The sequence below is a fragment of the Pungitius pungitius genome, chromosome 13 (genome assembly GCF_949316345.1).
Source record: "Pungitius pungitius chromosome 13, fPunPun2.1, whole genome shotgun sequence".
NCBI lineage: Eukaryota > Metazoa > Chordata > Actinopteri > Perciformes > Gasterosteidae > Pungitius > Pungitius pungitius.
This window is the reverse complement of record NC_084912.1, coordinates 12,022,383-12,038,170: the sequence shown is the minus strand read 5'-3', so window position 1 is coordinate 12,038,170 and position 15,788 is coordinate 12,022,383. Positions and strand designations below refer to the sequence as shown.

Sequence of the window (15,788 nt, the reverse complement as noted above, 5' to 3'; positions counted from 1 at the left end):
TGGTCTATAATGATAAAAACCCTGTTCATAACAACTGTGCGGACTCTTTGAGCTTCACAGCTGGCCAGGAACCAATGCGACAGAGACTTTATCTATATTTTATTCAGTCTATCCTGTCATTTTAACCCATAGAGATGTGTAGCTATGGAATTCTTCCCTGTGTGCTTCATTGTTGCATTGAACTTTAAATGAACCTCGCTCTTCTTCACTTCCGTGTCTCGTTTCCCCTTTTGTTTTGTTTACGTTATCTGTGGGGGGAAAAAAAAGAAATCCGATATATTAATGGCCCACAGACGAGTGATTTTAGCGAGTGGTGAGGTACTTTATTGATCTTCTCTCTCTCCAATTGTCTCTGATGCATTACACTGTAAAGTCTGTCTCAATCTAATCTTATAATACGAGAAAGGCAGTTGTTGCACATCACCAGGCGTCTTCTCCTAGTTTTAAGAAATCCCACGATATTGCTGGCTTCATAGCCAGCTGTGAGAGTTGGATGGTTTCTGAGCTCCTGCACCTCTGGACTTTTAGATGATCTGACTGATTTTCAGCATCAGTGAGAAATTTGCTGAGACACTTAATACTTGCAAGGCCGACAGTCCACTCACCATACAAAATAGTGTCTGCTGTTAAATTGAATTCTGAATAAATTTCGTAATGGACTCAAAGTTATTATGTGCTTTGTTGATTCCTAAGTGTTGAGCATAATTGCCATGGGCAGCAGAAAAGTGGTCTGATTATTGTCTGCTGGCTCTTGTGAATCATGATGTATATAAATGAGTCCCTCCGTATCAACATATCTCTTTGGTACTAACGGTTGTTGGCAAGAACGGGTTCATGCAGGAGCACTCACACTACAGTTAACGTGTTCAAGCCTTTAGTAGCTGTTATTATGGGGAATGGAAAAACAGCCTCAAAGTCGGTGCAGGCAAGTCAAAATGAAAGATTGATTAGGCTCTGAAGTGCTGGTCCCTCTCTGAAAGAGCACCACACTTCACTTCTAAATTAAGTTTGGATATTTTCAAAAGATTTTATAGTTGCTAGGAAAGTGACGTCTCTGAAGTGAGCATGTCCCTTTGGTAGTTATTCAGCTGAAGAATATTTAGTAGGCTTGTCTAAGATATTCATACACATGCTTCAAATTTCGTTTGGTTATTTTGTGTCCTGTCCATCCTGAGCAGGCCAGACTTACCATTTATTTATCCTGTTGCTCCTTATAGGAGACTTTTATAATCACAAAGGTGCAGACATGAAGTCACAATCTGATACTTATCTTTTCCTACATGCAGCTGCATACATATTGCATCATCTGAAGGTTCTGCATAAATAAATGTGTATGCTGCGTCACAGTTCTTCTTCTGATAGTGTCCTTTAGTCATTTCTCTGTGTCAGTCTGGAGCTGGTTTGATCCGGAACGAAAACATGTTAAATGACACTGGACACTTATCAGAATTTATCAGGCTTTCTGCAATCCAATGAAAAACAGTTTTATTCGTCTTGATAAAATTGATAAATGCAGAAAATGTCCTGCTAAAGTTATGTAGTTATGTGAAAATATCACTGTGTAACGGTTCTGGTTTCCCGATCTTCTACAACACGGCCTCTTCCTGAATTCAATTATTCATTGATTTAATAAATATGCTGTTTAGTTTGATGTGAGAAGTACATTTTGTCTTGTTCTACTTCTGCAGTTATTATTGCACTTTGCACTGGTTAAACATTTAAGAGCAAATGTCCCCTCATTCGCGATGCATTCATCTCAAGGATCCCTGTTATTGAAAGATGGCACTCTGCCCAACAAACTAGAGGACAAGATAAGAGGATTCTCACAAAGGTCTTTGAAATTCTCCTCCGTATATGTGTATCCTGTAAAGCTTATTTGCTGGGAATAATAGAAATAAAAAAATTGGCTGTGACTTTGCAGCTTGCTATGTGCTTCCCCACATCATTGGTTTTTGGTGGTAGAGATGTGTGCTGATCATATAAGTCTAGTCTAGAATGGCTGGGATAATACATGCACGCTGGCACATTTGCTCCATTTAGAAAAGAAAAAAACGGAGCAACAATGTCACTGAATCCCTGTTAGGATAGCTTTTAGTCAGCAGCAAAAGCAGCCCATGCTGATAGAACTAGAAGATGCATGTTCAGACATAAACAGAGGGATGTACATTTATTTGCTGTCTAACTCGCAGTGTGTGTGTGTTGCAGAATACGCACAGCACAATAGACAACATCAGTCCATGTATGTTTCGTTACTTGCTCCTCACACCAAACACGTAATCATCGTTTAACTCTTATAAACAAAACCCAAAGTTCTGGGTTGTTTTTCTCTTGTTGGTGTTTTTCTTTTGTTTTTCTTTGCAGAGCCTCCGGGCTCACGGGGAAAGAAAGCACGGGTTGAATGGCAATCATCAGTCTTTGCTGGTTCAATTGTGTTACTGACCTTGTAGCCCCAGGCAAGAGACCACAATGAACAAATCCAGTGGAGATATTGGGTGGTTAAAAAAAACTGCTAAAAAAACATTGCTGGGAATGGAAGCTCATTAACTACTGGTGGAATTGGCAGGCCGAGGGTCTTGAAGGAGGTGTGTGGAGCGGGCACTTTGTTGTGTGATGAAGAAGTGTTCCGTTAGATTCCCTAATGACTTGGTTTAAATGCTCAGAGCGATCCATCCACAGCTGTCTCTTGTAATCAGGTTGTTCTGGTCTGTTACTTAACAGGTTAATTTTGAAATGATTGGCTTTTTATTTCCCCGTCGTTGGCACATTTATTCATTTAATCCTACGGAAACTGAATCCATCTTTTTTCATTTGACAGCTGCAGAGCATGACTTTTGATGTGAAAATCTGAAAATGTCTGAAATGTCTACAACATACAGAATTAAAGCATCCCTTTAATGTGTTTCACCAGGATATGTCTATTGATGTTTTTTCTGCTCCTATTGTCATCCCTGCATTCAATTCTAACCCCCTGAAGTGCAAGAGGGCTGCTCTTAATCCTTTCAACCCTGCTACAATAGATATCCCTGTTCCTCTTGTATGGTATACACGTGTCGATATGTCCCTCTGATACAGATACATGATTAGACTGATACACCCCAATGTGTCTGTCAGCTAATAGATGCAATTCTTGATAGAAGATGAAAAGGTCCATTCAGAGCATTTCAAACTATTTAAGCAAATCTTGTATGATTTCTGAATTGAAAAACATTGCGGCTGAGACCTTTAGACAAGACTACCTTGAAGCTTCAAATGCCCTCAACTAATGCACTACACTGACGTGCCCCTATTGATTAATTCTATTTAAATGATTGAATGAATTATTGTTTGTGTCCGTGGAGAACTGTTGCACTATTTTCAGAACAAGCTTGCAAGTTAATTATGATCTAGAAAGGCCTCTTCAATTTACAGCAAACGGATGGCCTCTATGATCTTATTGCAAACAATCATGGGGTTTTGACTTAGACACTGTGCCTTTTTCTTTCCACTAAAAACAAGACCAAGCTAATTTGTGTTTAAGGTCACAGAGATACTGAAGCAGCTGTCGGAGTGTTTTGGGGCTCTACAGTAACTTACTGACCCGCCTGCAATATCAAAGTGAAATGCGTCTTTCGCCTTACAAAAACACAGCTGTATGAATATTTATTTGAAGAGGAAGTGTTTTTACAACAAGTGGAGTCGTCAGTACTGGTGAGATAGCGACTCTTTAATTGTTTATGAGTTCACTGGTTTTAGGGCGCTGGCCTACAGTCTCATTGAAATGTTTCCATTCTAGTAGTGAAGAACTCTGTGATGCATCCATTATGCAACAAAGCGTGCCCCATTATAACCACAACTTTTGGCCTGCTATTCTAGAAAAAGACAATCCGTCAGACAGCTTGTCATTACAGCCCCGACCTCAGCTAAGCTGCGGATCCCCTTCTTCTTACCTTTCGCAAACACAAAGAGATTTAAGAAACGAAGAGACTTGGGAAACACCAGTGAAAGACGATTATAGTGGCTCCCCGTTTGTTTTAACCGAATCAAGCAATCAGACGTACAACTAAGAACTCAATTTAATCAATACATGATTCATGATCGAGTGGAATAGTAATCTTGCTTTCATTTATTCGGAGGGTAAATGAGGGAAAGGGAATTGTTTAATATTATCAATAAACAGAGAGGTTAGGTTTGAGAAAACACATGGGGCCGCTGTGTTTACCTGTCATGCCCTCACCTGAACCCGATCATCAGTATTCATGGCTGGAAAGTGTTTAATATCTCAGTGCACTGCAAAAAAGACTTGATTCTTTAAATTCCAATGAGTCATAGTTGATAAATATTTAACGGGCCATGAATTGAGATTCACCAGCCACTACTGCTAAATGAGGAAAAGGGCCGATACTGTACGTTATAAAACTGCTTTTGAACAAGCAGAAAAAACATGTATGAGACATGGCCATGTGAGTCCTGCTTTACAAAGGGCATAGTGGTGCAACCAAACCTTCACAAACCCTTTGACACGTTTTCTGGTTTGTAGGACTTTTTATACAGTTTAGTGAAACTACGTTCTCCCAGGCAGTCTGATGCAAAAATGCAACATCGGTGATGAACTTTTGTGGAATGCTTGGTGGGTGATGGAGAGTTGCTTCTCTATTTATTGCTGTTGACCTGCCTTACCAAACCCTTAAAAGGCCAAGGGTAGTCAGGCAGAATGCAGGAGGTTATGTTTCTGTCAAGTCACTGCTTAAATTCTCCTATTTTCCTGTCATCACTCCTGTGATTCAATTAAGAGTCTGCATTCCTCAGTCTGGCCAGGCCAGACAAGGAGACCTGTGATTTACAGGTAAAGACATTACTGTGCGAAGGGAAAGAGTACAGGGAGAGATATGAATATTTGAGGAGACGGCATCAAATCATCTTGTAATTGATTTTCTATCTAAGCTGCCATTTCATTTAGTGAATAAATGCATTCAGTTCGGGCCGTGGCTTGTTCATGCAGTCCCAATTGTCTTACGATGAAAAACAACTTAATTATATTTTGTGACGATATTGATGATGTTTTTGCAGAATCATTCAACCTTGGCTCGGCTGCATTACAGCATTGCACTTAACCTCACGCTACACAGTGCTACTATCACGCAGCCTTGGTACCTGTAGACTGTGCTGAAATGGACTTTTTGTGTCGTCCCCTTCTGACAGATGTGATCCATACCGTGGGCCCGGTGGCCAGAGGTCATGTGGGCCCTACCGAGACCAGCGACCTCACCTCCTGCTATCAGAGCTCTCTCAGGCTGATGAAGGAACATGACTTGACCACTGTGGTGAGTACAGTATGCTCACACGCTTACACTCGTCGGAGGAGAAATGTCTCTGTTTTCGGGGCAGCTTGAAACAAGTAAATTATGTGCTTCTGTGTTTTGTTTGAGAGAGAATAAGCTTTCAGTGAGAAAAGCTGTGTGTTTGAAAATTTAAGGAAATTTTAAAAAGGTAGAAGAACAAAAGGATTTAGCAATCATTCATTTCAGATGCAGTTCTGAAAAGCCTTAATCTTCTTTATTTAAACAAAAGCAACCGAGAACACAACAAATGGTAGTGTTTCATGTTTGTCAAATGAAGGCTTTAATCCCGACTACTTTGGCTTGTGATAAAATGAAAGGCAGGCCTTTGGTTCCACACTCCACATTGCCACTGAACACACACCCACAGCACAGTTTTTCCTTTACCGTCGCTGAGAAGCTGCGACCTTTCTTAAATTCTTTAATGGTGGAGACGCCGATTTTTGATTTAGTATCTTTGTATTTTTAAAGGAAGGAAAGGTTTAGCACCAAAGAGTTACTTCAGATGCATCTTGCAAAGTGTGTCACCTCTGAAAGATGCCTTTTCTCCTTCAAACAGCAGAAAAGAACAATGTTTACTGAATGTGGGTGACTCATAAGGGCTTTAGATGAGACAATGGCCACACAATCCACAGCTGGCAGCAGCTTCACAAAGTACCCAGGCTTCCATCCGGACCCTACGTTCTAGTCTGGTCCAGGCGATATTTGGATTTGCCCTTCCCACGTAGGGGAAACAAATCCGTGTCACACCATTTTGTGCACCAGCCTACTGCCCCGTAGCCCCAGCAGAGGCCAATCAATAGAAGTATACTTACCAACGGAGAGAGGAAGATAAGGGCCAGTTTCATTAAAGATGATTGTAACCGAATTCCTGCTCTGTTGATGACCGATGAGTATGAACGTGACAGACTCTTCAAGGTACCAATTAAAAGGATTATTACTGAAGTTGTTGTGGTAAGTGTCTTTTAAAATGTATCAAAATCAGCAGCATGTCTAAACACAACGAGATCTGACGATCCCGAAGCATGACATCACATTACAATGTCATTAAAACAATAGAATCATTTAGTCTAGTGGGCTGGAGGCTTCCAGGGCAGAGGCGAGGCCCACTCTGCAGCAACGGGCCCTTCAGGCTTCAGTGAAACAAAACAACACCAGCTTCTCTGCCTTCAGCCACTAATGGTCCAATCCTCGCTGTGTGTCTGGCAAATTCCAAAGGATTTATTTAGTTTAGGCCTATTTACTGATTTATTTATGGAATTATCCATATATATATATATATATATATATATGAAGCAGAGTTTCTGTTTTTCCTTGGAGCAGCCTGGAATATATTTATACAGCTGCTTTCGGTTGAGCAGTTCCTCAATGGAAACAGTGGTGTGATTTGACCGGCCTTGTAGGGTGAGCCTGACTAGTCCATTGCGTATCTCCTTGCTGCAAGGACAACGGAGGGTGATGAGGCCTTGATCTAGCCTCCATATGCAAACCGCACTAAAAGAAAGGCGGGAAGGGTTCTCTAGTCCTTATTGATCTTAACAGACAGTCTTGCGGTCTCTTGGCACAGAACACTGTGTCTACGTTTTTGGTTAGCTGATCAGCACTAAGCCCAGTTTGACTCCACTGAAAGGGTCTCACAGTGAGTTCTACTGTGTGCGAGAAATAAGAGATCCCACGAGGACAGGCACCCTGCCAAGTGGGTCTAAAAAGTTGGCAGAGGAGGGGGGCTACATTTGGGAATCCAAGACGGCTGGCTCCCTAATGGGGATTCCAGGGCATTACAAAGGAATAGGAGTCAAAACAAAGCCTAACACAAAATAAACTTGAGCATGAAAGATTAAAGCGAAACGAAGCTAGGTAGGTAATCCGTGTTTCTTAATGCTCAAAGCCACCCTTTAGGCTATGAAACAGCATGCTATCACATTCAGCCGTCTCATCAAACTCTTCCACGGACTGCAGCATGTCAAGACAGAGACATCACTGGGAAAACCGTAGAATTCCAAGGCGGAAAATAAATTTCCTTTACCTCAGGGCAGCTCAGTGCGTATAAGTGAACATTTAGTAGAATCCCCAGAAGGAGATAGAAGAGTGTTTCCTGTTTCTATGTGATCAGGAGGGCACTGATTCAAGGCTCTAGTGGGAAATATTAAAAATTTGACTTTACATGTCATTTAGCTGACGCTTTTATCCAAAGTGACTTACAGTAAGTGCCCTATTTCAACCATAATGGTTAAGACAAGTGAAGACAATTCCTGGCTGTTCATATGGGTTGTGTACGAGTTTTTATGTTTTATTCTTGCCGTTGCATGAAATATAAAACATCTTGGAACAATGGCTTTAATGAATATCCTTTAGCTCATAAAGTATTTCTTGTGTCCCAGCTCAGACAGTGGATCATGAAGGAAATTAAATTAGAGCCATATTACATTGTTTTACTTTTAGAAGATAATTGGCAAGATTTGTCATTTTAGTGCCAAGTAAAAAAGATGTTTCTTATAACACTGAAGACATTCAGTTTTAAGTGTTTCATGAGAAATCTCAAATCCAATTTGCAGTAGGTTATATTTTGTATACTTATTGATAATTTGCCATGCTGATATTGGCTGAAATGTAAAGACAGAGAAAAAATAAATAATTACAATCAATCCAGAGCTAAGAAACCTGCCGTTTAACCCTCCCACTGACGTTGAGAGCTATCTGCAACAGTCCTGGCTTTCAAGCCCCCACTATCTTTCTCTGTGGATATAGATAGGATGAGCAAATGGCCGATTGCATTCTGTTTTCCAAATGATTTGGTTCCAGTGCATGCTGGAAAGTGATAGCGTGTATTTGTGGCCACCAAGGCTTTTACGTGCATCTTCTAGGGAAATCTGAATGTGCCTGTATGGTGGCAATGTTCTTTCATTTCTTCCCTGCCTAGAGGGCTCGTACGCTTCAGTGCTTTTTTGCTGCGGCTGAGAGAGCAGCAGGCTGCCACGCTCCCGGGGCTCCGGCTGACCACAGCCAGGATGCATGCGCGGTCGGCTGGGGAGCCGTGGGAGCTCTGCAGGCCGTGTGCAGAGCTGCAGCTCCGGGCTGATGAGCAGTTGTCAAACAGCCCCCTCCTCTGCCCAATGCCTGTTACACTACGGCTTGTCGTTCGCTTCCAAAAAAGAAGCTAAGATACAAATATGGATTTTTGTTTTATTTCAGACATAAATAGCGATAATAGCACTGCCTCTGTAGTCGTGGGAGCGAAAAAATGCTTTTGTAGCCTATCAATATTTGCTCAAACCAGGACATGTAATATAAATATGTATGTCTCATCATGTTTTCTCTTATATACGGACCATCACATAATTATCTTCTATTTGGAAACAGCTGCACTACCAGTCCCAAACTGGGACAACTGTCTATTGCCAAAAATGACAAATGGCAAACAAAGATTATCTGTAATTCCTTTGCGAGTGTTTGAGGGAAGGTGCCGTGCAGATGTTTAGCCTTTGACTGACACCTGCCAATCACATTAACTTATTAACTAAAGTAACTGAAAGATTCATCTATTGCAATAAATATTAGGCTTTTATACAGTGAAAGAAACTGGATGTGGAAATGTGGATCTTAATAATGCCCTCGTGAGTTTGTGTGTGCTGTATCCGTGTACGGTGCGGCCCTTGGGGGGCCCTTCTCCAGAAAGGGCTGGAAAGCCATACATGGAACTTAGGAGACGGTAATGCAGGTCCCGTGTCTTGGTTCGTCATGGAAGGCTGATCAGATTCTCCCCTGGAAGCAGGCGTAGCATCTGTCAGGAAGCAGCAGACAGGCTGTGTGGAGGGGGACACCACCATCTGGAAGCCATTCAGCCTGGAACTCTGTTTTGTTTAAGAAACCGTAATAAACGCCCCTTAGACTGTGACCTTTTAGAATAAAACAATATCCGTGTTTACTCAAAACAGCGTTATTGTTTCATTTAATTTAGCCTCCTTTTTAGGCTTTTGGGGAGTGTGCTTTTAACCCAAATAGTTAGGATTTTAGTCCTTAGGGTTTCGTTGCATGAATATATACAGTAAGCATTTTTGTTGTTGTTATTAATGATCTGGTACCCAACAGAGCCTCCTTCTTGTTTTTCCTTTGACAGGCCACAGTGTGACGCTTTCTGAGAGTTTCTGTCTTTAGGCTTGACAGTGACACGGTAGCAGACAGCATTTAGTGGCCCACTCTCTGATTCCCAGGCGTGGAAGTGTTTTGCAGTCATAACCCACCACAATTTGCTACAATTGAAGCTACAATTTTCCCGTTGTGAGAAAAATGCTGAAAGCCAACAGATTGGAGATGAATGTTGTAGAATAACAGGATTAGCCACCCTTCTCGGTGGGCTCATTCCAAGGCTGCTAGAAGCATTAGCTCCCTCATTTAGCACCACTGTGTTCCCACAATTCATTTCTCAAACAACATCCTCTAGTGACACAGCATGCACACGGTGCTCAAAGATGACAACTGATGGCCCTACTACACAATCAGCGGAACATGACAGGGAACACTAGTGAAGAACAAAGCACTGCATCACGGCGATATGCGACCGTGGAAGGTGTCATTGAGGGCAGGCTGACTTATTGATATCTCATTTTATGTAACTGTATGGCTAACGTTCACTGTTTCACCTTTATTAATGTAAGCCAGCTGTGACATTTGGAGTGAATGTGTGTTTTTTTTCATATCAAATATAACAACTTGTACTCCGCCCGATTCCATTTTGGTTTCCCCGATTTCCCAGGTGATTAATTTATTTTCATATATGCACTGAACATGTCGTGCGGAAACTTTTTCCTTCATGAGATTCTCTACCCTTCGTCGTAAATTATTGTCCGTGAGTGCAAGCCTCTCCAGATTCCATGATATAATGTCTGAGAGTGTGGCGGCCGGGTAGTGCACATACTTGGCTTCTGATCACAGCAAAGTAAACTGTGCCATTAATTTGGATGGAAGAACTAAAGGTTTACTGCTGATCTGCTTGGACGACAGATCGCCGAGAACACCATAGAGCTCATGCTTTGTACTTCATTTGATCTCATTTTCTTTGACAATATTTGGATAACTTTTATTATGCTATGATGCAAAGAGCCAATAACATAACTTTTTGCTTGCTAATTCAAGTGAAATATATTTTTCTTCTTTCTACATTTTTGTCTCACACCTAAATTAAAGCATATTCACAACAGTGTTTTTTTCTGTTCTACCTTGATATCATGCCTTACTACAAAATGCAAGCGTTCTACCATTGTTTATCCCTTTGTGTTAATCCTGTTGAAGGTCTACAGCAGAAAAAGACACCCAGCTCGTGTAGTCAGTGCTGCAGAGAACTTTATCTTATCCAAACACCCAATCAGCAATTAGCTGGGATATGCAGTGACTGGCTGCAAAGAGGCCAGTCAGCCATACGTTGTTCTCAGCCGTTTTCCACATACAGTACCTGCATGCAACGCAAAGGTTAATTAGACTGCAGCTTTTAAAAGGTCATTTTGCCATTTAAAATTAGGCAGTGCTATTTATCTGATCCGAATCATTGGCAACACCGGGCCAATTAGATCCAATTACGCCGCTAGTGGTTGTGGTGGTCTTCCACCTACACTAATGGCCATCGGAACCCCAATTACCCAAGTGTCCTGATTCAGGAGGAGTTAACCACCGCAGGAAGTCTGGCCACGGGAGGAAGCTCTGCAATATCACCGTCATTTGAAAATCCTATCAGGGAAAAAGTATGCGAGGTAATGTATTAGGATATGTAAAATGTGACATTTCCACACACCTCGAGAGGGGTAATCACAGTTGATGGGGATTGAAGAGGTATATCTCCTGAGTGTCTCTGTGGAGTGGACTGATGTGAACATGCCAGTGTCTTGATTACACACGCAGGAAGCCCACAGCAATCACCAGAGGGACTAAAACCTGCCTCCTACAAAGCCTATTCTACCTAGATGTTCTGAGAGGGCAATGGCAGCGGTTCTGCTCTAAATTAATGCGCTCTGACAATAATAAAGGCCCTTCAAATTATTTAAGGACTAAAGCACAGTCAAGTTGTATAAGACTCCGGCTCAGCGCTCAGGTTGGTTTCACCTCATGTTTTTCCTCCGTTGCTCTACCTTGCTGTGAAAATCTCCTGGAGACAAGCTGCTGCATATCTATGAGGCACACATCCCTCTGCGGTACTCTCTGAGAATAGACCAACGGAGGGACTGTCGGAGGAAGTTGTTGATTGAACAGATGTTTTTCCTGCCACGCACCACAAGACGAGTACACCACAATAAGCATGCATTAATTAAACATACAGTACCTGAGGAATGTCGGCAATGCAGAAGAAACTCGAGCCCTTTGTCCGCGTCTTCCTTGACAACAATATTCTGGTTTTGACGAACACAGAGAACACAATGACAAGAGAAAAGCTGAAGGAGAGACAGTCCACGTAGAGCGCCATCTTGTTTGCTTTGATGCCTGCTCAACTGTACAATTTCAACAAAAACAACCTCGTCCCTGACGTCTATCTGCATGCTTCCTTTTCCTAATGTGGGCTCCCATCTGTTTAGAGTCAAGCATTTACTCCCCCACCTGATAAATGCTTCTTCTTTCATCAACGAAGCCGAACAGGAAAGAATCATGTTATACACATTACATGCTAAGCAGGCCTCTCTAAAAGCCGGACAGTTGCGTCTCCAGCGAGTCAAGCCACAGATTGCTGTTCAGCGGCAGCAGACATTGATGGAATGAGCTCATGTTCATATCATTGTGGTTAATCACCATGCGGACTCAGTCCAGCCAACAGCGCCTGTGCTGTGTGTGTTTGTGTATGAGTGAAGCCGGACAGAGCTGTCTCACTCGACCGTCATCTCATTACTAATGCAGCACTATCACCGAGGTGACGCCTCGTACTGGTTCCGTGTGTGTGGTCACACCAGAGTCTTTGTCTGGTGGGTGGGACTATCCAAGCTGTGTGGTAAGCTAGTGGTGTACAGATCATTGAGTCATCTTCTACCTCCGACGTGCCCCCATATCTCGTTTTCATGGCAAAGTTTTCAATTTGACACTAGAGATGGATATTTTAATTACGACCGAATGAATAGTGATGAGAGTGCTGAATGTGTGCGTTCCTCTTAATGCACCTTCATCACAAGGGGAGACGTGTAACATGCCTCTGCATCAGCGAATGAGCTCACAGCACATGGTGAAGAAGCAGACTGTATTCACACAAATTAGTTTAGTAGCTTTAAAACAGAAGTCAAGTCCTACTTTTACTTTTAGTTGTGACTCGTGTTCACCAGAGCTCTCCCCTCTGTTATTTTCGGCTTTATGAAGCCAGGTGTTGAACTCGGTGGCGACCTTGCCGCGGCCGTGTCCATGAAACTGGAATTTCCTGGTCTACACAGGGTTCCATTTCAACAAGCTTGCACCCAATTATCGTTCAATCATAGTCGCCGGTCATACAGATGTGTTTGCCTCGAAGTACAAGGTCTCTCTATCGGGGTTTGACACACAAGGGACATTTTCTGTCGCTCTGGCTGTACACGTGAAATGTTTTCAAGGTTAGAAAACAGATAAAGATGAATGTCGCCAATTTCTTTTTTTTGTTTGGTTACTTGTGGCTTTTTCACAAAGTAGCAATTATGAGCATGGTATCGAAAGTGAAGGTAAAGCAGACATTATTACATTGAAATATACAAATTAGTAGTTTGTCATGCTCCAACAGGTACATACACATATAAAATGTAAGATCAGCTCTCCGCACTGCTCTGATTATAAATGCAACCACTATTCTGATTAATGCAAGCCACTTATTGCTTTTATGTAAAAAATTAAAACAGGAAAGAGACAAATGGTAAAAGATTTACAGACTGAAATGTTTGGTTTAATTCTGATGTTTTGGTAGAATTCAATGATGAGAATAATTAATACAAATCAAATGCTTTGGATAAGAATCTTAAACTATATTTTGATATTTTACCCAAAATGCTTTGACTGTTTCCTGTTGAGCACAAACTGGGACTTGAATCCTAATGCCATACTTGTAGTTTCTGCTCTGATTGTTTACAGTTATTGACTGCAGGATTTCTTCAGAGTGTTCATATCAAGCCTTTTCCCAACCTGAGCACAACTCTTTGCTGTGTTTTGTTAAAGCTTTGGCCCCTGTGTGAGAATGCATGATGCAGACTGCTAACAGGTGTTGGGAGCATAGGGAACGTTGCTCATACTTATGTGTGGTTCAGTGCACATTTAGATATCTACATTCAGGACAGGTATAACATCTGAAATGAAATAATAGTCCCCATCTGCTTGTCACCATCAGTGTTGTTGGGAACGGTGCATGTTGTGTTGACCAGTTGTCCAGCCCACATTTATACATATCAACAAGAACATCGAGACTAAACCCAGATTCACCACAAAATGATTAACTACTCAAGTTGTATCCACAAACATAACATAAGTTACAAGTCCTGTCCTCTCAACATTCAGTTATCAAAACCACAGCAGTCTTCCCGCGGGCTCAGGTGAACGAATGTCTGTGTGCATTGGCAGACACGCCACTGTTTATGCTCTCCTACATGATTCTTTAATCACAGAGCTATTACCCCACACATACACCCTAGTTTAGTGCCATTATTATCTCCCAAGGTCACAGCTAACGAGGGCTGGCGCACTGTGTCTGGCCTCTGCTGATTGACTCACAATTTTAAACTGGCTCAATCTAGGCCTACTCAGCAATGCGGCCCCTTCCACAGGTTTATGGGGGAGATATATTAGCTCTAACAGTGCTGGCTTTGATACTGGCGATTGCCACGGAGGCGTACGATGCTTAGTTCTGCCCCAGCAACTGTTCTACCCAACACTTTAGTTAAGCCCCCACCGTACCCATTCTCTCCCGTTCTAAGTTAATTAAAATTGATTTGACATGTTAGCATTACATCATTATGAAGTAGGCCTACTGAAATGATTATTTCATGGGGTAATTTGGCAGATTAAACACTTCTTTCATTGTCAACCAGTGACCTTGATATCGTAAATGTCAGACACTCAGTGTATAAATTACGCCGCAACTTTCACGACCACAGAACAGATTCAATTTGAAATCAGTTATTGCTGGAAAGGTATCCATCCTTCTCATTTCACATACATCTGAATCTAGGCAACCCAAAGGTTTATTCACCCTGTCATTTGGTGAATGAAGAGCCTGCCGGGGCAAAGACAGGGGTGAGTCACTTTTAATGGCTTGCCTGCCTGGAATGCCGGATGACCTCCGAGTCTCACTCTTATTAATATCTGATGTCACTTCACAAAGCCCTGGTGCGGACAATATGCATTTAATCAAATGTGGGGATCTTTATTGTTAAGGTCTTAACCCCCTCACAGGAGATCAAAGAGTGTGTAAAGGAGACCATGGAACAAAGTAGGCGGGAATATGATGCCTTTTAGATGCTTTGAGTAGAATACCAAAAGAAAATATTATAAAAGATTTTCTCCTGGCATTCTTTTGACTGGCATTGGATTTTTATTTCATCTGAACTCACTCAGCGGAGCACTTGGCAATTAAAAGAAGCACCGTGCTACAGGATTTCCCATTCCCCGCTGCAGTGAAGATATTCCATTATGAAACTGGACGCAAGTTATTTAAGATAAGCATGCACGTTGCTTTTGCTTCATCATGGCTCCTGACGTGCTGAATGATTGGCTCCCCAGCTGAAGCCATTTCTGCAGAGTCCTTGTCTCCTCAGGAAGAAGGCTGCGTCATGAGCAATGCGCATGTGGTTTGCCATTGATCACCGTCAGATATAATGGCGATGACCTACATGATGGTCTGTTTTCATGAGAAATATGATTAGAATCTGTTGATACTACTGATCAGTCTTAGTATCTGAAGCCAATCAAGTGTTTTCTGTTTCAAGACATTGTCACTGAACTTTATGATTATACTATTTAATGCAAACAAATACAAATACTCATCCACATGAAGTGATGCAGTACATTTTTGCTCCAAAAACATTTGATGTATTGGGTGCAGAGAAAATTGGATTCCCAGTTTTAGTAACTAATTAATGCTTTATCAATATTCATGATGAACTCCACATTTAGAAAGTTGTAATTAGCTGTATTATCCTCTGGCCATTTAGGGGGGGGGGGCATCCTATCCCATGTAGATCAAATCAAAGCACAGCAACAACTCTCCAGTTAATCCATTCCAGAGGAAAGCCACACACACAAGAGGGCCACTTGAAACCAGCCCTTAGACAGAACGAGATGGATAGACGGTTTGATAATTCACCTGAGCCACCTGGTGATTCCCTCAGTCACCTTCCTGTTTCCTCTCAGCCAGCTGCTCCCCGTACTCCCAATCAATCTGCCGTGCCCATGCTCCTACAATTCACCGTGACCTTGAGTGGCGTGTCCCCACTCTTTCATTTGGGATGTGGTTGGGTTTTGGGTCCCTTCTCATTCCTCCTCATTTAGAGA

At 42.0% G+C, this 15,788-nt stretch overlaps 1 protein-coding gene across 3 annotated transcripts in view; it reads left to right on the top strand.

The window, feature by feature from the left end:
- macrod2 (mono-ADP ribosylhydrolase 2) overlaps positions 1 to 15,788 on the top strand; it is a 343,095-nt gene that overhangs the window by 233,339 nt on the left and 93,968 nt on the right. For all 3 annotated transcript variants that reach the window (XM_037466486.2, XM_037466487.2, XM_062566512.1), the window contains one exon: positions 5,179 to 5,300. In XM_037466486.2, the coding sequence (XP_037322383.2) occupies positions 5,179 to 5,300 (122 nt within the window). The remainder of the gene's footprint in view (positions 1 to 5,178; positions 5,301 to 15,788) is intronic.